The sequence below is a fragment of the Fundulus heteroclitus genome, chromosome 2, assembly GCF_011125445.2.
Source record: "Fundulus heteroclitus isolate FHET01 chromosome 2, MU-UCD_Fhet_4.1, whole genome shotgun sequence".
NCBI classification, from domain to species: Eukaryota; Metazoa; Chordata; class Actinopteri; order Cyprinodontiformes; family Fundulidae; genus Fundulus; species Fundulus heteroclitus.
Window position 1 is genome coordinate 19,121,116 of NC_046362.1, and position 23,289 is coordinate 19,144,404.

A 23,289-nucleotide genomic window follows, 5' to 3' on the forward strand; every position below is an offset into this window, starting at 1 on the left:
ACTGCTTTCTTTCTTCTTATCTTTGCTGATGACATTGAGAGTTTTTGCATTAACTCATTAATGAAATGTCTCATCATTAAAGGCATCAACGGGCGGGGTGCGGCGGCAGTGACATGGCTCCACCACTGCAGGCAGGAATGTGTTCCAGAACCGGCTGGAACACATTCTGCGTGCTTTGTTGAAGATGCGAAGCTGTCGCATCAGCAACTTGCTCATCTCACCTTGTGGTTTGGATGCAAATGTTGCATGCACATGTTACATTATACCTTTACCAGGATCTTATGGCAGATTGTTACCTAAAGTTTAATCAGTGTTAATTTACAAGCCATTGATTATTTGTTGGATGTAAAAATTAGATGAAGGTTTGGATTGTTGGTACACAGATTTGCAGTGCATCTCAAACAACCCCCATTTAATATTCACTTTATCTCTTTAATTTTGCTCTGTGTCGTGAAAAGCCTATCAGGAATGCAAATGTATCTTGTATTCCTTTTTTCTCAACATGATCATGATATTTATTTCTTTTGAAGGAAAGAGAATATGTTTTTTTTTATATCATAAATTAAAGTTCCCCTCCTTTTTCTTTGATAGTGTTATTCTTGTGTTTTTCAAATTAATTTCTTAGTCGTATAACTTTTTGCTGATTTGCATTATATAATATTTAGAACTCTGAATTCAAATCAAACTGGATGGGACTTGATGTCATAGCATTTTAATTGTGATTAAAAGGAATCAGATTAATGTAATAAATTCAACTTGATTTTATATTTAGTAACTTGGTGTTACCTGCAAACACTTAGCAGACCTTTAATAATTTCTGCCAAGCATTTATTGCAGTTAAGTGATGTAGACATCATCTGACTTTCCTGTAGTGTGCTATGTAGTTTTTACTTTGTATATTTGTCAAAAAGACCAACTCTTCTACAAAACTGCAAAATCACTCCTACCTAATCTACATGAAGCACTTTGTTCGTTCTTCAGCATTAACAACTCTCACCCAGTGGCAGGTTTTAAACACCACAACACTACAAAATTACCCCCTGAACAAATGTAGGATGTAGTTCTGTATGTTTTGGAAAAAAAAAATGAAGTTTCCAATCACAAGCTTTAAGGTAATGTATTAGAATACATGTAATATATACCAAAACAAATAACTATGTGCATCATTGGGAAGGGGAAGTAAATCAACAAATGGTTTTCATTCATTCTTTCTTTTTTGGTCCTTCTTCTTTCCACTTCCCCACAAGCTCCCTCAGATTTGATGGAGAGTATCTATGATCATCACTGTTCATCACTTCAGATTCTGAACTGGATTTGGGTATTTTTATTGGGCCATTAAACCACAAACATACTGTATATATATATATATATATATATATATATATATATATATATATATATATATATATATATATATATATACTGCTGGGAGGTGAACTATCACCCAGCTCTCGGGTCTTTTACGAGAGGTTTTCTTCCAAGATTGTTTTGTATTTGTCTCCAAAAAATTTCGCATCCACTCGAATCTGCTAAAGAAAAGCACCCACACAACATGACGCCACCACCACCACCATATTTCCCTGTGGGGATGAATTGTTGGTTTTCCTCCACACATGGTAGTGTTGCCATCCTCTTTCCATTTTTAGACGAGGGATTAGAAAGTTCTCTGAAATATTTCAAGCTTGAGATATTGCTTTAAAATGTAACTTTGCTCTAAAGTTCTCCGGGACTTTCTCACTGCCCTGTTTGTTGTAGTATTTTGTCTTAAAGATGTTACTTTTTCAAGAATTTCCTCTAACAAATGTTAGCTGCATGTATTTTTTCCGTAAATCACACACAGGTGGGCTCTTTTTTTCACTTAAAGCAGCTTTTGTGGATTTATTTAAGGGGTATCAGAATAAATGAGGCTCAATACAAATGCATTCAGATTTACAGTAGCTTTTTAGTACTAAAATTCAAATGTAATTTATTGATGTCTGGGGTCACAACAAGACAAAATGTGACAAGAATTGAAGATATATGAAAACTTTTGCAAGATGCTGAATGAAAGCAGTTTGTTACCTTTATTAATATGCCACTGTTTGCATACGTCTCACTCAAATTAATGAAATTATTTAAATCTTGCTGTGATTCTGTGTTATTAAGAGGTATTGATAGTGTTGCTGAGTTTTTCATCGGTCTTTGTGCGCGTGTGTGTGTACGGGTTTGTGTGTGTTGGAGTGTGTGTGCTCGCTTCATGCGCGAGGTGGACCGGTGCACTTTTGTGCAGCTCATGCGGTAATGCTGTCATTTCCACAGATCAGTCACAAGCAGCCTTTTTAGTGTTGTTTATGGTTATGTCACCACAATTACAAGAGAGAAGGGGGGCAGATATAAAGTGTCTGTGAAAGATTGATAGCTTTGGTCTTTAGTTCAATTGTAAATTAGAATTGCAACTCCCTCTGGGACACAAGGGCTCTATTTATGATTAAGAAAGAGCCTCTGTAATAGAGTGGCGGAAGAAAAGTTTGCTCTCTCTCACAAACAGGCAATTAGCCTGATGAAAAGGGTCTTAGTTTTTTTGTCAGTTTTTTTTTTTCCATCCCTGTATTGCAAAGCCATATTATCGTGGGCATCCTCATAGTTTATGGTATTATTTTCACCTTGAGCTGCAAACAATATGGTGTTTAAATAAACTGTGACATTTCTCTGGAATGGCACCATTTTATCACTACAGAATTTAGGCTAGAGCGCCTTCAGAAGTAAAGAGAGGCGTTTATACCCGGAGGTGGCAAATATCACACCATAGTTTTTAGACTGCTGAGAATCTGTAATGGGAGTGTAAATTACCCTGGTGGATACACTAGACATTTTACTAGTGATTAGTGATTATTTCATTCCATATTTGAGCTTCAGTCTCCCCTTTTGCTATGACTAACTATGCAGGTTGTGGTTTATTTTGTGTGTTTTTTTTTCACAGATGGTTTCCGGACTCTTCTTGAACCAATGAACACAATGTTGCCACTTTTCTTCCACGTTTCTTTTTTTTTTTTTTTTTTTTTAACATGATCTAATCCCTGCATTGTGGGCGTGCTGTCAAGCCCGTTATTCAACCTGACTGAACAGAGTTGTCTGCCACTGTATGTTTCCTGGAGCAGAACAGTCACACCCTTTTTTTTTTTAGCAAGCTGAGCTCCAGTATTGTCTCACCATTCGTACGGTGAAATCGGGATTAAAAAGCACTACATGGACTCAGTTAGCAATCTGAAAAGTCACACAACTAAAATGATGCAGGAAACTATATATATGCATGTATGAATGTGAATTTATTGTTAGTTAAAACAGAGGGGGAATTATTTTGAATTAAAGATTATCAAAGTAATAATTACTGACTTGCAGAATAATTTTGATGTTGATTGACTTGCAGAATAGGGACCAATTCACATTAGGAATAATTGGAATAAAAGAGTTTCACACAAAACACAGTGGCACAACAACATAATGACCTAACTGAAGTTACCCTGTGTACTTTTTATTAGACTTTTACATGTACATGCACATCTTACAAAATTAGAATATTATCCAATTAGAGACGTTATATAATTAATTATAAAAGTCAGCATATAGATTAATTACATACACACTGAAACATTATAGTGGTTTATTTATGTAAATTCAGATTATTATACATTTTTTGCCAACAAAAAAAACTAAAAATATATGTTTCTAAATAACATCCTACACTACATTTGACCAATAATAAAATAAATTATATATTTATAAGGAAATGTAATCTTATGGCATACACAGTCTTGGAGAAGACTTTACATTTGTCCAGTAGTCAGGTACTGACACTTCCCAAAAGGAGGGTAAGCCACAAAAGTACACATTGGCTGAGTGCTTTATCCAAGAATATTAATAGAAGGTTCAGTGGGAGGAAAAACTGTGGTAGATAAAAGGTGCACATCCAGCAAGGATAACCGCAGCCTTGAGAGGATTGTGAAGCAAAGTCTTTTCAAGAGTTTGAGGGAGATTCACACAGTATAGACTGCAGTTGAAAGTAGGCTGTCTGGAAGGGGGGCTGAGAGAGAGTGGGAAGACATGTGGCAAAGGCCCACAGGCCGGAGTAGAACCTGGGACAGCCATGTCAACGAAAAATGTTGCATTCCATTTGCCTTGGAAATCAAAAACGGGAGCTGAGAATGCGATAAACCCAGGCGTTCCATTCTACATGGTCGGAGAAGTCAGAATTCTGAAATAAAAACAACAACAACAAAAAACAGGTTAGGATTCCAATATGCTGACAGCCAGGAAAGCTGTGGTTTTGTTCGTAGAATATCTTATGCTCATCCTTTAAAGCTGTACTTTTTACATGCAAACAGCACTTTTATTTGGTTTGGTTCAGAGTTGCAGCCACTACATATTAAAGTTGATTTTAGATGCACTCTTACAACTGTGTCTTGCAAAATTATTTTTTTTTTTCATCACAGCTTACTGTTGTTGATGCGAGGGGAGCCATATTGTATGCGAAAATCTGCCTTAAAAAATGTTCTGACTTTCCAAGGGGAACGTCTGACAATGATGATCATTATAGTTGATTTTTCCAATCAGACGCCGAGATTTCCGAGTTCCAACTGTAAATGGAATGCAACATAACTTCCATGTGGGTGATGCATTGCTACTCCTGCACCACCACCCTGTCTACTTTTGAGACTAAAATTTTACTTTTGATGAATCTTATAGTTAGAGTGGCTTAGGTTATCCTGAGTTATGTCTGTTGTTATGCTGCTATAGGCTTAGGCTGCTGGAGGACATCAGGGTCTATTTTTCTCACTCTGCTGAGTTCTCCTACTGTTCTCCAATTTTGCATTGTATTTCAACTTTTAACTCTTTGTTCTCTGTCATTTTTCTCTTCATAATAGGTACACCTGGTCTGGCTTTTTCTGTTAGCTGTGGCATCATTCAGGGGAGGCAGATCATCTGCTATTACCATATAACATAGGAAGGTTATTCCTGGATCAGTGTGTGCTTCTGTCCTTTTGTGTCTCTTTTCTGTCTTCTCAAACCCCAGTCGGTCGAGGCAGATGACCGTTCATATTGAGCCTGGTTCTGCTGGAGGTTTTCCTTCCTGTTACAGAGGAGTTTTCCTCTCCACTGTCGCTTCATGCATGCTCAGTATGAGGGATTGCTGCAAAGCCATGAACAATGCAGACGACTGTAATGTTCAAATAATAGTCGGTGCGGTTTTGTTGGCCTATGGTGAGATGAGCAGTATTACATCTCAACTCTGCCTTTACGCCTTATAGGCGGTTCTGTGTGGAGTTTCGCATGTCCTTCCTGTGCATTCTTTGATCACTCCAGCTTTCTCCCATACGCCAAACCATGTAAGGTTATTTGCTGAGTCTAAACTGACCTTAGGTTTGAGTGTGGCTGTTGTTGTGCGATGACCTACGCAACCTGTCCAGGGTGTACCAGTTGTTCAGCATTAACCTACTGGTTTAGCAGCAGTATAGCTCTGCCTCAAACAATTCTTCATACAAATGTCCAGGCAGCTCACTCTAACGCCTAAGACCTCCTGAACTTCTTTCACATTTTGCCACATTCCAGCCACAGACTTCAAGAGACAACACACAGTTGTGTTGGCTTTTGTAACAAATAAAAATCTGAAAAGCTTCTCCCTCAGTTCATTAAGGTTTGATGTGGACAAGTCTTTTAGGTCTGTGCATTGACTGGACCATTTTCACACATAAATGTGCTTTGATCTAAAATACGCCACTATAACTCTTTCTGTATGATGAACAGTCTCAGGTCTTTTGCAGCCTCTTACAGGTTTGCTGCCAAGATTAGCCTTGTGTTTAGCTCCATCTATCTTTACATCCACTCTACCCACACCATGATGCTACCATCACCATATTTTATGGTGGCATTGCTATGCTCATGTTCATATGAAGTGTTGTACACATGTGGCATTCTGCTTGTAGGCCAATAAGTTCAATTTTGCTCTCATGTGGCCAGATCACCTTCCTCAAAAATGCTTTATTGTTACCACGAATGGTTGTCCTGTTAACAGACTCTCCTACCTGAGCTGTGCATTTCTGCAGCGGTTGTGCCATGCTCTATTTTCAGATGGTGGATTGAAGAGTGCTCTGTGTTATGTTCAAAGCTCAGGGTATTGCTTTACAACGTAACCCTGCTTTAAACTTCTCAAAAAGTTTCTCCTCTACCTGTGTGGCGTGTTCCTTAATCTTCATGAATGCTGTTTTTTCACTGATTTTCAACAAACACCTGAGAGCGTCACCAAACAGCTGGGTTCATACTGAGCTTAAAATATAAACCTTTGGACTCTTTTTACCCATCAGTTGACTTCAAAAGGCAATTGCACTGGATTGTATTTGGATGATAGGAGCAAAGGGGAATAAACACAAATGCACTCCAAATTTTTAAGATTTCCATTTGTAAAAAAAAAAGAAAAGCCAGTTATTGTTCACTTCCCAATATTGCACTACTTTGTGATGGTTTACCACATAAAATCCACAGATGTTTATTGTTGCAATGTGGTAAAATGTAGAAAATATCAAAAGGTTTGAATGCTTGTGCAAGCAACCATACAGGGTACTAAACAGCTGCGATTGTTATATCTGGCTCTGTTACTCCTTCAAACAGAGGTCAATGTGACTATGCTGCTGGCTCTTTTTTTTTATGTTTTATCACATTTTCAATCTTTATTGTAGTTGGTCCTCTTACATTTCTTTTTTTTTTTTTTTTCTTCATGTAATTATTGAAACATGGAAACAGAATTGACGTTTCATTTATTAAGTCCCTGTGTTGAACATAATGTGTTTTCTTGTAATATTGTGTCCTAAGATGTTAAATACACCATTACTCTGATGCAATGAAATAATGACTGTTTCATGGCGGTCTTACCTTTATATTTTGGTTTTGTCGTATGAAGGACTATATAAGCAAAGTGTAGCACTCATTCCTTGCCGACCGACGAAAAAATAAATCAGAGAGTACCGGATTATTTTAGCCTAAGGACGTGAAATAAGTCATTTGTGTGTGTGGCATGTATACTATGTTTGTGTTGGTCTTCTAATATGGAGCCGACAAATTTACATATCTGAGAATTTAAAAGGAAAAAGAAATAATAAAAGCAAAAAATAAATAAAAAAACTGCCCAGGCAATACATGTAAAAATCTTTCTCAGCATTCTTAGAAAACCTTTTATTCAATAACCAAATTAGCTTAAGTAACACCTATTATTGGATTTGACTGAGGGAGCTATCAAGTGTCAGCATCAGGTGTTTTATTTGCCAGTAAGCACCGATAGTTACACCACCTCCTCATGTTCGTACGGTTTTACGCACACCTGCCCAGATCCCCTGCTGATGCTGTAAACTGAACGCCATGACTCTAATCTGTGACGCAACCAGGCTTTTAAATATATTACTGCCATGGATATTTATGTACCAGCAGGAAAAATGACTTTTAAAATTAAAGGTCAAATAAGCATATGAATTTAGAGATCTTGTATGTGGATTATTTTTCTTCTTGGGTCAGCTTCACATGAAGAAAACTTTTCTTCCTTCTTACCTTGGCCGCTAGTGTTGTGAAGGTCTTGGTAGATTCCTTTCTCATTCCATTCTGGTTGTATACCCGCCATCGTTCAACAATGGCCATCGATCAAATGAAAATAAGTCCTCTCAAAAACACAATAATAAAAAGACAACCTGTTCCCAGAGATTTCAAGTCGATTCCCGTAGAGGTGGAGAACTCCCCAGAAAACATTACAGGGTAGCTATCTTTGTTTAGAGCTATCAGCGTGGGGGTAAGTTGCTTTAAATAAGATATACATCCTGTTTTTTAAGTACTTTTTTGTACTATTGCTCATTCCTTATGTATTTGTAATTTGACTGTTCTTTCGGTCGTTATTCTTTTTAATGTTATTTCAGCTGGAAGATGTATGAATTTACGGCCTCATAAAGTTTTTGCTTAGTGGAAGCTGTTCTTTAGATTTAGAAAAGAAACATTCACTTTATTAAGTCCATCCATAAGCATTTGAAAGTTGGGAAGCGATCAACAAATGTCATTTTATTATTAATTGACCAGTGATAAAAATATAATAACGCATGACTAAAGACTGCAAAACATCAAGGGTGGGGGACAAAAAACAGAGATAATGTATTTGAACTGCACATTTTATTCTCAATGTTTGTAAACCACTTATTCAACATTTAGAATACATTTTTGATAATATATAGTTCACCTGAAGATGTAGGGTTCAACTACAGTCCTGCCCCTGTAAATCCAATCTAACAAACGGTTTCAAACAGCAAAGTTACAAAATATACACTTTTTTTAAAGTTTAGGAGGTTCAGAAGCTTCAAACCCACATATAAAGGAATAAGGTAAGTATACTGAATTGTGCGCAGCACCATTTGTGTAGAATATAATTGTCAGACAACATTAAAAAAAATGCACACAAAAGTTCAGAATGCCTAACAAATGTTGCATAACTACAATAAAACCTGGTTACCTGTTAGTAAAACCTGTTAGACAAAATATGTATTACAACACTAATGTTCTTATGGCATACCGTAAACACCACGTTGTCCTGCAGGACACTTGCAGCCCCTGACTAGATTGTGTATCACACACACACACACACACACACACACACACGCACAAACACACATATATATATATATATATATATATATATATATATATATATATATATATATATAGCTCTTATATTCAGATCTTGTGTCCCAGTTTACCGATCCCATTGCATGTAATATAAGTAATACGGTAAATCGCTAAGAAGCTACTCTTACACTGTAAAAACTGACAGCAGCCTTGATTAAATGCATTTATTTTGTCCTATAAACACAACTTATTATAATGACGTCTGTGTGTTTTCCAACATTTAACTTATGGTGGTAAATTGTCCTGACTTTTCTTAAATTGGGAATATGCCAATCTGAAAGTTGACTTTACTTGCAGTTTTTTTTTACCAATCTGTATGATTTGATTGCATTTGACTTTGTAAAGGGCCTTGAGATGGCATGTGTTTTGCATTGGCTCTATATAAATACAATTGAATTGAATTGAAAACTGAATTTAAAGGCAGCTTTTGAACTTTTGTTTCTAGAGACTTGAGATGTGTTACAGTGTAATGACACATTGTAAGACAGCATGTGTATACAGCATATAAAAGAAGTCAACACAAAACTTTTTTTTATTTAATTTATTAGTAAAAGACATGGCAGGTGCAAAACAATACACGTCATGCAGAGTGCTTTTATTTGGCTACTTTAATTACCCGTGTCATGGTATGCACAGTGTTGCTATGTAAACCCAGTGTCCCAGTGTATGTATGTATGTATGTATGTATGTATGTATGTATGTATTAGTTGCTAAGCATAGAGAAGAACGTAGTATGATATGACTGAAAGATCTAATAAAGGTTTATTATCACTGTTCGGAGCTGGTTGTCGTTATTCCTGATAAGAAGTGATATTTAATAAAATAACCCTCAAATTCTAAGGGTAAGCTGAAACTGAAGTGTGCCTCTCCATACGTGTGTGTACTTTTTACATACTCACCCTTGCAACCACAACACACCTTGAGTTACAGTAACCCAACACCCCGTCTGCAGCCTAGGGGGGCCACATGTGAGCCACGTCTGGCTCTGCGTTGAGTGCTGTCGCGACTTTCTCTCTCTCGTCTCTTCTCACAAACTTTTCCACTCCTAGCAGACGAAAAAGAAAAAAAAAGTGGTGGAGAGTGAGGTGAGAGGTGAGAGGACAGCCCACCCATTTAACAAAAAAAAAAAAAAAAAAAAAGAAAAGAAAAGAGAGGGCTCAAAGAGGCACATATCACAAGAGCCCGGTCCGGCTTCAAAGTTGCGCTGATGGTCACTGTGGTGCTCCACTGGGACAGATGGGATTTAAGCTGCTTTTGCTAAAGGGTACTTCAGCAGTAGTTTCTGTGGGGTTAGAGTGCACTCATCACACAATTCCCCCTATCCAGACTTTCCCGGCGAGTCCTTCGAGTTAAATCATTGACCCCTGGCCATTGTTGCTGCAATGCTGCTGCCTGAAGTAATCGTCGTGTACGCTCCATCTATCCAGTCTTTAGCTGCCAAAACAGCACATCATTTACACCACTCATCTTTCCCTCTGCAGTTTGGATCACTTCAGACCCAGCAGCAATAATTCAAACAATAGGTATTTGCAAATACATTAAGAGCATGCTGGCAGTCAGCCCGAGGAGTGATCATTGAGACAAATTGATCCCTATCTGTTTAAATTGGCACTGCTATCGCTCATTGGTGAATTGAACACAGTTATATATCTGGGATCCGTTGGCTGTTTAGATAGAGGCTCTCGAGGGTGGGGGTGGGGGGGGGGGGCACACAGAGATGCTGACAGAAAGTGATCTACGCTGGTGACTACATGTACTGAAACATCTATATCTTCTTACAATTATTTTTTTTTTTCCCAAACACCATGCTTCTGCAAAGCAGGAAAACAGTCTGAACGCAAGACATGTTCACAATAAGAGCATGTTCATAATGATGTGTGCTAAAGTTTTTTTTTTTTTTTTTTTTTTTTTTTTATCATTACTTATGTTTTCATGAGGTAGGATTCATTAAATAACAACAGAGGTGCACCGTGTGAGCAACTGAACAGTTGGGAAGGAAAGTCAAAATGAAGAAAAAAAAACTACACACACAGAAACAATCCTCTAACTCATTCTTTCATTTACATGGATTATTATTTTAATTATTATATAGATTGGATTTAAATTTTTGCATCCACAAGCCACAGCTTCTGACTAACTGGTCAGCGGTTTTTACTTTGACCATCTAACTGTCACCGACCGATAAGCACGGCTGAGAATGAGAGAGACGATAAAATCTTTGCCACAAACTAAGACAAAATGCTGCAGATAGCTTTTGAAAGTCTTTATTACAATGGCAATGCACCACAATGTGCTACAGGACACTATATATATATATATATATATATATATATATATATATATATATATATATATATATATATATATATATGTACATATAAAATGATGATCTGCATCAAGCTATTTGGAAGAAGTGTTTTTGATGAACTCACAAATTGGGGTGTGTGTGTGGGGTGTATGTAGGTATGGAGTGACCTCCCTTTTTTTTTTTTTTTTCTTTTTTTGGTTGATCTGAATGGTTTTCTTCACATGTTCTCTCTTCAGGCTGTTTTGAAGCGGAACATACTTGTTTCTGTCCTGATTCCGCGGGCATCTAATTCAATAAGACTCTTGAAGTTGATTAGCCTGGTTAACCTTTGATCCAGCGCGGCTGTGGAAGGGTTAATCGGGCCGGGAACTTGGGAGACCTGCGGGTCAGAATCCCCCTATCTGCATGAAGGAGGACTTGGTAAACCGCAGCTCAAACTGACTCAATTTATTTATTCAAATCTCGACTTTTAACATAAACGATGGTCCTTGAGCCGTCGCTAATTGTTTTAGTTTTTAACGCCTCTATTGTTATTTAGATTTTTTTTATTTTTTTATTTTTTGGAATAAAATTGGCTTTCCACTTAAACGTCACTGATGGGATTTCAGTAATTTCCACCTCATGCAGGGTTTGAAGGTTCTTCTTTTTTTCCTCTCCTTGCAAGCTCGTAAATCTCAACTATTATCCGTCGCTCTATCGATTAATTTAACTGCAATCATCCCAATCAGCACATCTCCTCTGCTGTCTTCCACGTTGTGTGTGCGGGCTTTGTTTCGCCAACAATAATAAAGTGATTTAGTCCTGTTTTTTTTTTTTTTTTTTTCTTCTTCTTCCTTCCCTCAATCCCCAGCCGGAGCATGAGAAATCGTTAAAGACCCAGCTATTTGTGTGTGATCAGTAAATATTTAGTGCGGGCGACATCCTCTGCCTCAACTTAATCGATACTGATCCCGTTGGGCAGCGCCATTGTTGTGCGCATGGTGGCTTGCTGAGCATTTAATACTTTTATCCTCTGCTTGAAGGCGACACGCAGAGGAAACCTATGAAGCCGGGGGAATAAAAAAGGAAAAGAGAAAAGGGGAGGAAGGGGGAAAAAAAACAGCTCAAGAGATTTTGAGAAAATGTTTCTGCAGGGGGGAAAAAAAAAGGTAAATTAGAGGTAAATTGGGTATTTCGTACAGATTGCATGGCATAGTTGTTGGTATGTTTTTTTTTTATGTTATAATTTGCATATTTTCATATATATGACATAGATTGTAGTATTCTTAAATATAAAACATATTATTAATTGATATAATTTGCATTTTAATCTTAGTTTTAAATTTAATAGCGGATTATGCTCCCTCCATAATTTCTATTTTCATTTAATTTCCCAAAAAAAAAAAAAAAAGAAGAAAACGCACAATTACACGTTGCTAACTCGCCCCACTTAAAGACAGGTGTCTGTTCTGGCTGCACACCCCCCTCCCTCCCTCCCCTCTCTCCTCTCCTCTCCTCTCCTCTCCTCTCCTCTGTTCTCTCCCCTCAGAAAAGCCCACACAAAGCAGCGGCGACCGAGCGCGCTTTGGCCACATTACTGTAGGAGAGAAAAAGGCGCACAGGATCCTCCGCCTGCCGCTCGCTGCAACCCTTCCCCGGCTTGCTTGTCGTTTCCAGAAGGCACCCCAAATGCTGTTCTGCTCGGACGACACGTCAACCTATAGGCTGCGCTTCCTCTAATTCTTCACTCAGCAGCACATGAATCAGTTGTTTGTTTCGGCTCTCGAAAAGTTTTTTTTTTTTTTTTGCATGCTCATCCTCACCATCCGCAGCAACAGCAACAGCAGCAGCAGCAACAACAGACATTGCACTTCTTTTCCAATAAACAGCGAGCTTTTTTTTTTTTTTCTGTGTGCATACAACTCCCCGTCCGCTTTGGAGAGGAATCAGTCTGAGCACTGTGTCGAAAAACGGGGAAGCCTAAATTTAATCTGAATAAGAGAAAGAGAGAGAGAGAGAGAGAAAGAGAGAGGGAGAAGATGCATCCCGCTACGGACGAATCAGCAGCATATGCATTTGGTAGGTTTGTTATGAGAACACAGCATCCTGCCTCGCTATTGATGATGTTGAATAAAATTTGATGAGTGGCTGCTTGCAAACTTGCGAGACTTGTGGTGGTGATCTTAAACAAATTTTAGCGAATGAGGAAAGACGACCGTGTTCGCTGCGCGCAGTCGCTGGGATGGGATTCGTAATGGTTCCTATGAGGCAGATCTTGCATCTTATTTTAAAGGGAAACACTTTGATTTACTGCTGAGAAATAAAGCAACGCTAATTAGAAGAAAAAAAATGTAATGAAATGAAGAGATTTAAAAACTCTCACCTTTATTCTTTTGTAAAACTGGATCCCTCGCAGTGTCTTTTTTGGGGGCTTGTTTCCACTTTCGCCGGATCTGTAAGCGAAACATATAACAGCGCAAGCAAAATATAATCGGCTATTTGCTTTTAACATTAAATGCAATTTTGTTTTAGATATCACCGCTCAGATGAGTTAAAGTGGCGAGAGAGAGAGAGAGAGAGGGGGGAAAAAAAGATCCCAAAGTAAATCCAACTCTTGCGGCTATCAAATATTTCTCGCCGTCCACGGTGGTGTTGAGCGGAATTAAAACCGTCATCAGATTAAAAGTGCAGCTCGTTAGTTTTGGTTGGTCGATGCGAGAGACGAGACTGAAGCTGTTTCCGTCTCGGATGGCTCCTCTAAATTGAATCTTATTTGAAGAGAGAGGAGGGGGAGAAAAAACAAATCATACGCTAGGGGGCACCCATATACTGTAATACATCCCGAGACCGGTGCCGGTGGATGCTGGTGGACGGCGCTGCTCTCTCTGTCGCCTATAACACACTGACCCGGCTTGGAAGTTCATCTCCACGCCTGTGAAGTTTCACCTTGCAGTTCAAAGCTGCGCTCGCAGTTTAGTTTGCTTTCCCTTTAAGGCTGAAAAATGATCGTTTATCCCGGGCGATCACTAACGCCTTCGGACATGCACCCCCCCATCAAGCAGCCTTCACTTTGACTTTAAATTGACATTTACTCCTCCTGCACGGTGTCCTCGGTCAGGAAAAAAAAAATAATAATAATACAAAACTCCACCAACGACGCCTCGCGTTAGGACATCGTCTTCCCGAGCGCGTTCCTGACATGTGATGGCCTCTGACATGTGGTGATGCGTTTTGGATGCAGTTTCTGTTCTGTGCTTTCTGACCACATGCAGACAAAGCGTTGGCTGCTTGATGACCAGATTTGGCCCCTTGTGACCCAGCTGGATTAGAAGGGGGGGGGGGGGTCACATCTTTGTTGCCTCGGGGATGCGCAGACAGAGGATATCAGTGCGCTGCTATAACATTTTTACGACTCTGATAAATAGCGCCTGGTTTAGAAGCACTTACAGCCTTTTTTTAAACCGGGGAGGAAATATTGCAAACTTTAATAAAGGCGAATAACAGAATGCGGTGCATGTCTTTGAGCACATCGTGTGGAGAATTATTTGGAACAATAGCAACAGAGCCATATAGTGACGGTGACTTATTGGATCTGGTTGTAAGCTGTCTCTATATCCCGTTACACGGTAGCACACACTGTAAAGCGTGTTTTGTTGTTTTAACAGTGAAATTTCACGAGATATTCTACTATGAAAGTAATAGACTACGCCGTGTCACCGTAGAATAAGAGACCTGTCGAAGTAAAACAACCGCATTCTTAAGAGTTCTGCACTTTTTAAAAAAAAATATTTGCCTCATGTTACTGTAGATTTCCAATGTGTTCTTAGAGAACTGTACCATAAACTGATCTAAAATAGCCAGTACTCTATCAGCTCTGGACTAAGTGGAAAAGTTTTGATAAGGCAACAAAAAAGTCTATTTTTTTCCCTCCATGTTGTGAAATACAACTGGGGCACAAATTGAGATAACTATTTCCAGCAAAACTAAAATAAAATAAAACAAGTGGTGTTCAAATCAAATTTTAAAGGAGCCTAAAACCCTTTTTTTCCTCCCCTTGTTGCAAGCTATACAGCAGCATTATTTCAACATGGATGTGTCTGCTAAACTGACAGTGATTTACTGACGTTGTAACAATTAACAATTTAGAGCGTGATCCGCGTGCCGGACCAGGGACATCCTTGGATTTTCCAGCGCGTTATACTATACTGCAACCGGATGCACGAGGTGGGAAATTATTTTTTTCTTCGCGAAATCCGTGAAGCTCTCTGGAGCTACACGTGTGCAGGCTCATATCTCATATAGTCTGGGGGGTTTTGATGGCTCTTTCTACCCAGAACCCGTCTCCTTTTAGGACCAAGCGGCCCTCCTCTCGACCTCCATGCTGGCTCTGGCAAGGTACCAAGTAGCACAAGTGCCGACTAGCCAATAGGGTTCAGGGGGAGGTCCCTGAGCTCTGACCAGTCAAACACACTCTCCTTCCTTATATGGCAGCAGATCTCCATGGTAACGTGCGCTAAGTTGCAGCAGTCGTGTCAAAGTTCACTATATAGAGAGCTCAGTGAGCTGATCAGAGAGAAAGCATTCTGCCAGCCCGGCTCCTACCAATCGCAAATCACTTCCTAACCTCCGCCTTTTTAACATATTTGATCACTTTGATTCTCCGCTGCTTTTTCCTATTATATTTCAGCGCACGGAGGAGGTTTTTTTGTAGGTTGTGATCTTTGGTTTTTTTTTTTAGGGTTTTTTGTTTTGTTTTTGTTTTACGGCTTTTTGCTTTTTTGTTGTTTTTTGGAGGGGGAAGAGTTGTCTTCATATCCCAAGCTCTCAAAACACTGAGCTTCAGCTGCGCGCTTGTCTGGCGCAACCACACAAGGAGAAACGGGAAGAAGACGCTGCTTATTCTGATTTTATTATTATTATTACCATTCGTCTGGGTTTCTTCAAGACTTGTGCTGGAACTTGATAGTAGAGCTGCTACGGTGTGTATTTTTTTTTTGCATGCTGCCCTTGGGAGCCCGCTCCATCGTACCCAGAAGAGTCCCATGCTTCCTCGGTTGGTTCTTTTTGACATATTCAGCCTACCTTTTCTCCCATTGATGGGTGTGCTGGATGGCTGACTGTAAGCGCCCCTGGACTTGGCCTTTCAGCGCAAGGCAGCCGCGCAGCTCGCCGTCGCATCAGTTTTGAAAGCGTTCCTCCGCGGGCGTCTCTAACAGGCAATAAAAACCGACAGTTTTTCGGGAGATCCGGAGTGGATCCAGACGCCAGGGCTGTTACAGTCTCCCCCCCTCAGTTTTTTTTCCTTCTTCTTCTTCTTCTTCTTCTTCCTTGAGACATTCTCCACCGCGGGCAGCAAACACGGCAGACAAAAAGTTTCTCTCCGTTGACTGATAGATATGGCAATGGTAGCGTGGAGAGGCTCCCAGGACGATGTGGCTGACACCCAAGGCGCCCTTTCCTCGCAGACCCAAGGAGGACTATCCCTTCCTACCCCTCAGCCGGGCCAGCTGAACCTGACAGCCTCCCAGATCGCCCCTCCGACCCCACAGACTCCGGTGCAGGGACCCCCGAACAACGCGCAATCCACGCCGACGAACCAGACGTCGCAGCAGCAATCGGAGAAGCAGCCGCAGCACATCGAGTGCGTGGTGTGCGGGGACAAATCTAGCGGCAAGCACTACGGCCAGTTCACCTGCGAGGGCTGCAAGAGCTTCTTCAAGCGGAGCGTACGGCGGAACCTCACTTACACATGCCGTGCCAACAGGAATTGTCCGATCGACCAGCACCACCGCAATCAGTGTCAGTACTGCCGCCTCAAAAAATGCCTTAAGGTCGGCATGAGACGGGAAGGTATTGGGATTTTTTGGTTTTCCTAATCCGTGTGTGTGTGTGTGTGTGTGTGTGTGTGTGCTTGTGCGTTTTTTTGCAGACTGCCCGACACGAACGCCTGGGCTATTATGTCGTCCTCCATAGTCCTATTCTCCTATTCTTCCAACCCCCCCTTTCCCGCGACTGTTCCCTACCAAGGGTGTGCGGCAGGCGCAAGCAATGGAGCCGCTCTCCGCGTTGTGCTGGGAGACAGACAGGGCTTCCCTTTCTTAGCCTTACGCCTGCAGCTCCACGCAGACCTGCGTGTATACATATATAACAATATCAAAAAATGGCCCGGCTTTTCTGTGTTTATTTCATATTATTTTTGTACAATCCGTGCGCTGATATAGCGCCACGAATAGATGTTACATTATCTAGCCCCCCCCCATGCGCTGTTATGGCGAATTAAGGGATAGCGTGCTCACGCTACGTCTGTGCCGCTTTATCCCGTTTCCCCCTATGTGTCCAACGCCGGACAATAACGTGAAAGGTGCGTGCAAAACAGACGCGAAGCAGCCCAAGGAAATATTTATACATATAGGGGAGATAAAAAAAAAAAAAAAAAAAAAAAACAGCAGGCCTGCGTGCGTGTGTAGTAAAAATGGAGATGGGGTTGCTAAGTAGGTTAAGGGTTAAAAACATGCAAGGTCTGGTCTGTCTTTGTGTTTCCCTCATAGCCGGCTAATGCTGCTGTAGCCGATGGGGGGGAAATGTGTGCAAAATCGCACATTTTATGATTCAGAGCGTAATCAGTTTTATTACCGCCTTATGATTGTGTGGATTTAAAAACAGTGAGCGCGTGTGTGTGTATGTTTGTGTGTGTTTGTGTGTGCGTGCGGTGTGTGTGTGTGTGCTTGTGATCCATTGTAAACACGCTTTTTTAAAAATGTGTTTTCTCTGCACTCTCGGTTTTAAACGTCTGCGTGTCTAAAACGGTTCCTCTGATGTTGTAGAATTCAGGCTTCAATATCTGTAGTTTCTCTTTTTACTGCAGCCGTGCAAAGGGGACGGGTGCCACCCACACAGCCACACCACGGTCAGTTCGCCTTGACAAATGGAGACCCACTCCACTGCCATTCCTACTTATCCGGATATATCTCTCTTCTGCTGAGAGCGGAGCCCTACCCGACGTCCCGCTACGGCAGCCAGTGCATGCAGCCCAACAACATCATGGGCATCGAGAACATTTGCGAGCTGGCTGCCAGGATGCTCTTCAGCGCCGTGGAGTGGGCCAGGAATATTCCCTTCTTCCCGGACCTGCAGATCACAGACCAGGTGGCTCTGCTGAGGTTGACGTGGAGCGAGTTATTCGTGCTCAACGCGGCGCAGTGCTCCATGCCCCTGCATGTGGCTCCTCTCCTGGCGGCGGCTGGCCTCCACGCCTCCCCCATGTCCGCGGACAGAGTGGTGGCCTTTATGGACCACATTAGGATCTTCCAGGAGCAAGTGGAGAAGCTCAAAGCTTTGCACGTTGACTCTGCCGAATATAGCTGCTTAAAGGCAATTGTGCTCTTCACCACAGGTAAGAACAACAGACGAGCGCAGTCAAAGTTCACAGAGTGCGCTAATGTCACTAACCTGCACGCTGGCACCGGCCAGATCAACGCTGACCCAAATATAGCCACTGTCTGCAACCGGTCTAGGACTGTTGCGTGTGCTAGATAAAGCGTTGTGCCTCAAAGTTGCGTTCAATTGCTATTTGGGTGCACTGAACAATTGGAATAAATAGGCTACATGATTAGAAAGCTGATTTATAAGGCACGCAGGGATGCGGTGACAACAAAACAGTCTCATTTAAATAAAACCCCTAACAGTTGCTTCAAGCATCATAAAAATCCATAATGCAATATCAAATAACCTGAAGATTTTTTTTCTCTCTCTCTCTCTCTCTCTCTCCAGCTATTTATCAATGTGTTTAAACCCCACGTCTTGTTTGTAGGAAATGACAGATATAAATGATGTCAGGTTCCAAAAGGAGAGGAGGGGGAGGGTGAAGGCAAGGAAAGACAAGCCTTAAAATCCCCATTTGCACACAGAATATAAGAGCAAAAGCGAAGGTTTTTAGGCGCTCTCCTGTCATTGGGGGACAAGCGAGACAGAAAACACGCAGGACTCATGAGTAGGCTGTAATTACAAAATATGTATGTCGTGCAGCAGTGTGGGATTTTGAGCTGTGACGGCTTTATTTTTTATTTTTTTTTTAATATTGATTATATTATCGTTAGATGGAGAACGCACTGTGCGCCCTTTGTTGCGGCATTTTCGTGGCCCTTCTGGAGTTGCTCCAAGATCGGGGTCATGACCCAAACTTCCTCCAGCTATTTTCTGACATTAGCTGCAGCTATAAACGAGAAAATTCAAGAAGAAGAAGAACAAATAAAATAACTTAAACATATCTCTTGAAACGATACCTGCAAACCACCAGCTTCTGGGTTCTGTACAGCTTGCTATCGTCCTGGAATTTAAAAGAAAAAAAAATCCTATTTTCAGCTCATTGAATTTTAGTATTAGGCGTTTATAGGGCTATCAAGCCATAATTTTGTCTTCCCCGCATACCTGATTCCCAACTGAACGTGAGCTGTAAGCTTGAATGACACGCCTTTTTGCTTCCTCGGTGGTTTGTTTGTTGTCATGCATAAACTTTACAAACTTAACCAATGCGCGTACAAGTGTTTTTTGGCACATTATCAGCTGCCGCCCACATGCAGCAGCAGCAGCAGCAGCAGCAGCAGCAGCAGTGCACATCCAGATTATGCGTCTCTGACAGTATAGTATGACGGCGATTCCGTAGGCTACGGGCCCCCTCTTTTTTTTTTTTTTTTACTGCCTTTGCTTAAATCTCAGCTCACCAAAGGTCAGTAGGTCCCCGTGTCTTTCCCTACACCCCCAACCCCCCCTCCTACATCCCCCTCCCCCCCCCACCCTCTCTCTCGTTGCTCCGAGAAAGACGGGACCATCAGGAGGAAAAAAAAAAAAAAAAAAAAGCCACAGCGTTCAACGATGAATATGCTTAATTATTTAGTTCGCCTTTTAAATGGCTGCAGTGAGAGAAATAGAAAGCGATGAAAGAGAGGAGGCAGAAATGGCTTTTTAATCATCTGCCTTTATGATGACGAAGTCTTTTTTTTTTTTTTTAATAGTGTAATAATAGGATCAATGTCAGTTGGGGTTATTGTTTAGCGCAAGCGTTTAAAAATATATTTTTTTTAATTATTTTGCTGTGAATATTTATTTGGCTTAAACCTTTTGCCATTAAAAAAATATATATATATATATATTTATTTGAAAGCTATTTATTACATCACCTCAGTGGTGAGCAAAGCTCCTGGTGAGAGGAACACTTTATTAATGTTTATTTGCTTTCCCCCCCCCTCCACCCCCCCTCCCTCCCTGCCTCCCCGCCTCCCTCCCTCTCAGATGCTTGTGGCCTCTCAGATGTGGCCCATGTGGAAAGTTTGCAGGAGAAGTCCCAGTGCGCCCTGGAGGAATATGTCCGGAGCCAGTATCCCAACCAGCCAACACGGTTTGGGAAGTTGTTACTCCGCTTGCCTTCCCTCCGCACAGTCTCTTCCTCGGTCATAGAACAGTTATTTTTCGTCCGATTGGTAGGTAAAACCCCAATTGAAACTCTCATCAGGGATATGTTGCTGTCGGGGAGCAGTTTTAACTGGCCTTACATGTCAATTCAGTAAAAAAAAAAAAAAACAAGAAGGAGACGAACTTGAACAAAACAAAAAGGTGGGGGGGCTTTGAAGGTGTGTGTGTGTGTGCAAGGGAGGGGGGGACTACATTGATTATAGCTGCTTTTGTGGAAGGATTTAAAAAAAAAACGGCTGTTACACGGGGCTGGCTTTCATGAAGAAAGACATAAATGACTGTGAATCCCCCCCCCCTCCCCTCCCACTCTGAGAGAAAAAAAGAAAAATTAAGACATCCAACTGAACTTTCAAAAATACAAGCTCCCACAGTGTTCAGCAAGACCAACATGCTCCTATTCATTTTTTTTTAAGAAAGAAGAAAATGTGGAAAAAAAAGGGGAAGCGATTTTTTTTGTTGATCATTATGAGGAAATTTTAAGTATTAAGTGCATTTAAAAAATGGGACAAAAAAATTGGGTTTAAGAAAAAAAAAAGAAAAAAGTTAAGAAAGGGAAAAAAAAAAAATCATTTTCTGAAATGACTTGTCCTGTGTCCATGTATAGCTGTGTTTTTGTACTTTCTTTGTTCCTCCTTTCTGGTTACAAACCGGCCTATGTGATTTCTGTAGTTCAGGTGGTGTTATTTTTTAAGACAATGATTTATTTTAAAAATGGTGAAATAATGTAAAGAAATAAATAAAAAAAACAAAACAAAGAAACAAAAGGTTCTAAAGAGAATTAAAACCACAGCAATAGGAGAATAGGCTTAATGCTGCAAGCGCACTTATACACTTGGGATGACCAACACCATCTGGGGCAAAACTAGGGAGGTGTTGAACTTTCTGACCCATTTTTTTTTAATTATCATTATTATTTGCTATTACAAAGTTCCAGGATCTGTTTTTTTTTCTTATTTTGCTCCTCGCTAAAGAAATTTTGAACCCGCTTGCATGATTTCAATCAACAAATACCTGGCATAGCTTCTTCAAATTGGACACAGCTAAAAGGACATAAAAAAAACCGCTCTATTTCATTAATTCTTTTTTTTTCTGCAAGTCTTCAAGGCCTGCTGCTATAAAGGCAAACCAAGAGCACTGGAGAGCAACAGAAAGCATAACCTGGCTGGTCGTAAAATAAGAAGTTGGAGAGGTCAAGGGGTCGTAAAAGTTTTGAAGCGGAGCCAGAGCGGTGTTTAATAGCAGTATTATTAAAGCCTCCCTGAAATGTCAACCTTTATTCACTTCAAGCATTAAGTGCCTGACAAGCATGATGTGATTTCTTATCAAAACCCTGTTAAAAGTAGGCCTACGCAACAAACAGTTTTTATTTTGTTCAGGGGGTGGGGAGGGGAGGGCCGGAAGAAAATTAGATACCAGTCGTGTGTTTCACTTGCAAAAACACTGATTTAGAGGCAGTATTCTTGTAAATATAGGTCAGTTCATTTCAACGAGTTTGTTCCTTTATACAAAGTATATGTGATTAAGAAAAAAAAAAAAATCTGTGGTTGCCATTTTTTTCTTTTGTTTCTCGGTAATACAAACGTCTTCAGAATTGAGTGGCAGGTTTTAGCTGGTAGCACTGAAAGTTCTGTTTTTAATGTATATACATATTACTGCGAAAATGTTTTCTTTTTCATGTATATTTAGACTGTGAATGCATGGCCACAGGTCGCTAACCTATTTTACCTTTGATATATAAATGTAAATGTTTTCTCTATCTCTCTCTCTCTCTCTCTTATTCTCGCTCTTTCTTTTTTGACTGTATAGATATAATCTGTGCATTCAGTACACACTAGCCCTTGTATTTAAAGAGACAGAAAAGAGGGGAGAAAAAAAGGAAAAGGACGGTCATTATTAGGCTACAGACGCAAAACAGGGTGAGCAGATTTGTTGTTTTTTTTTTTTACTTTTGTTTTTTTTTTTCTGGAAAAAAGAAAAAAAGGAGCAAATATTTTAAACTTTACTGTTATTGCTCCTTTGCTCTTTGACAGGTGCCGTGGTATGTGTGTGTGTGTGTGTGTGTGTGGGCGTGTGTGCGAGCGTGCATGTGCGTGCGTGTGTGGAAGCTGCGTTTTGTCATTGTTTTGAAGATTTCCTTTAACACTCACATACATGCACACACACGCACACACGCACACGCACACACAGACAGGGAGAAAAAGAAGAAGAAGAAAAAAAAAACACCATGTTGTGGTTGAACTGAAAGGGATTGAACACTGATGTTTGGCTGTTCGTGGCCACATATGGACCAGAGAATGATACATGATTGTAATTATGAACAGTTTAAACTGACCCACGTTTTTATATAAATATATAAAAATATATGACTGCAGGGTATTGATAACGTATAGATACTTTTTTTATGATTATCATTATTATTATTATTATTAATTGCAAGTGATATATGTGAGTGTGTGTGAAAGTTTATAGTTGAACACAATTCTTGTTTGTTTGTGTTAGCTTATTGTAAACAAGCATTCTGCTGTAAATTTGTTCTTGGTATTAAATTATAATTTATGAATTTGAAAACAAGAGTTTTTGATGTTGTTTTCTTTATACAGCCTATATATACATACATATATATTGATATGTATGTTTGAATCTCGTGTGAACTTTTGCCTGTGCGTGAGTGCGTGCGCGGTGCGTGTGTGGTCCCCCTCAGAAGTGAGGTGGGGGGGGGGCAGGGGGGGGCTGGAGTCAATTTGCTGTAGCGGGATGTTGCCCTTTTGCCCTATGAAAGTGATTAATGAATTACAAAACAATTAATCAATCAGGCAAACGGCGGCCAGCTCGGCGCATCCACTTCT

General features: G+C 40.4%; 1 protein-coding gene across 3 annotated transcripts; it reads left to right on the forward strand.

Moving 5' to 3' along the window:
* Positions 1–12,836: 12,836 nt before the first annotated feature.
* nr2f2 (nuclear receptor subfamily 2, group F, member 2) lies at positions 12,837–23,011 on the forward strand. Of its 3 annotated transcripts, none has more exons than XM_036150056.1 (3): positions 12,837–13,054; positions 17,841–18,368; positions 20,264–23,011. In XM_036150056.1, the coding sequence occupies exons 1-3, from the start codon at positions 13,015–13,017 to the stop codon at positions 20,536–20,538; spliced, it is 843 nt and encodes a 280-aa protein (XP_036005949.1). In that variant the 5' UTR covers positions 12,837–13,014; the 3' UTR covers positions 20,539–23,011. The 3 variants fall into 3 exon arrangements, with proteins under 3 accessions (XP_036005949.1, XP_012729178.1, XP_012729179.1); XM_012873724.3 differs by lacking the exon at positions 12,837–13,054 and adding an exon at positions 15,550–16,825 and having other exon boundaries at positions 17,823–18,368; XM_012873725.3 differs by lacking the exon at positions 12,837–13,054 and adding an exon at positions 15,551–16,825.
* The last annotated feature ends 278 nt before the right edge of the window (positions 23,012–23,289 follow it).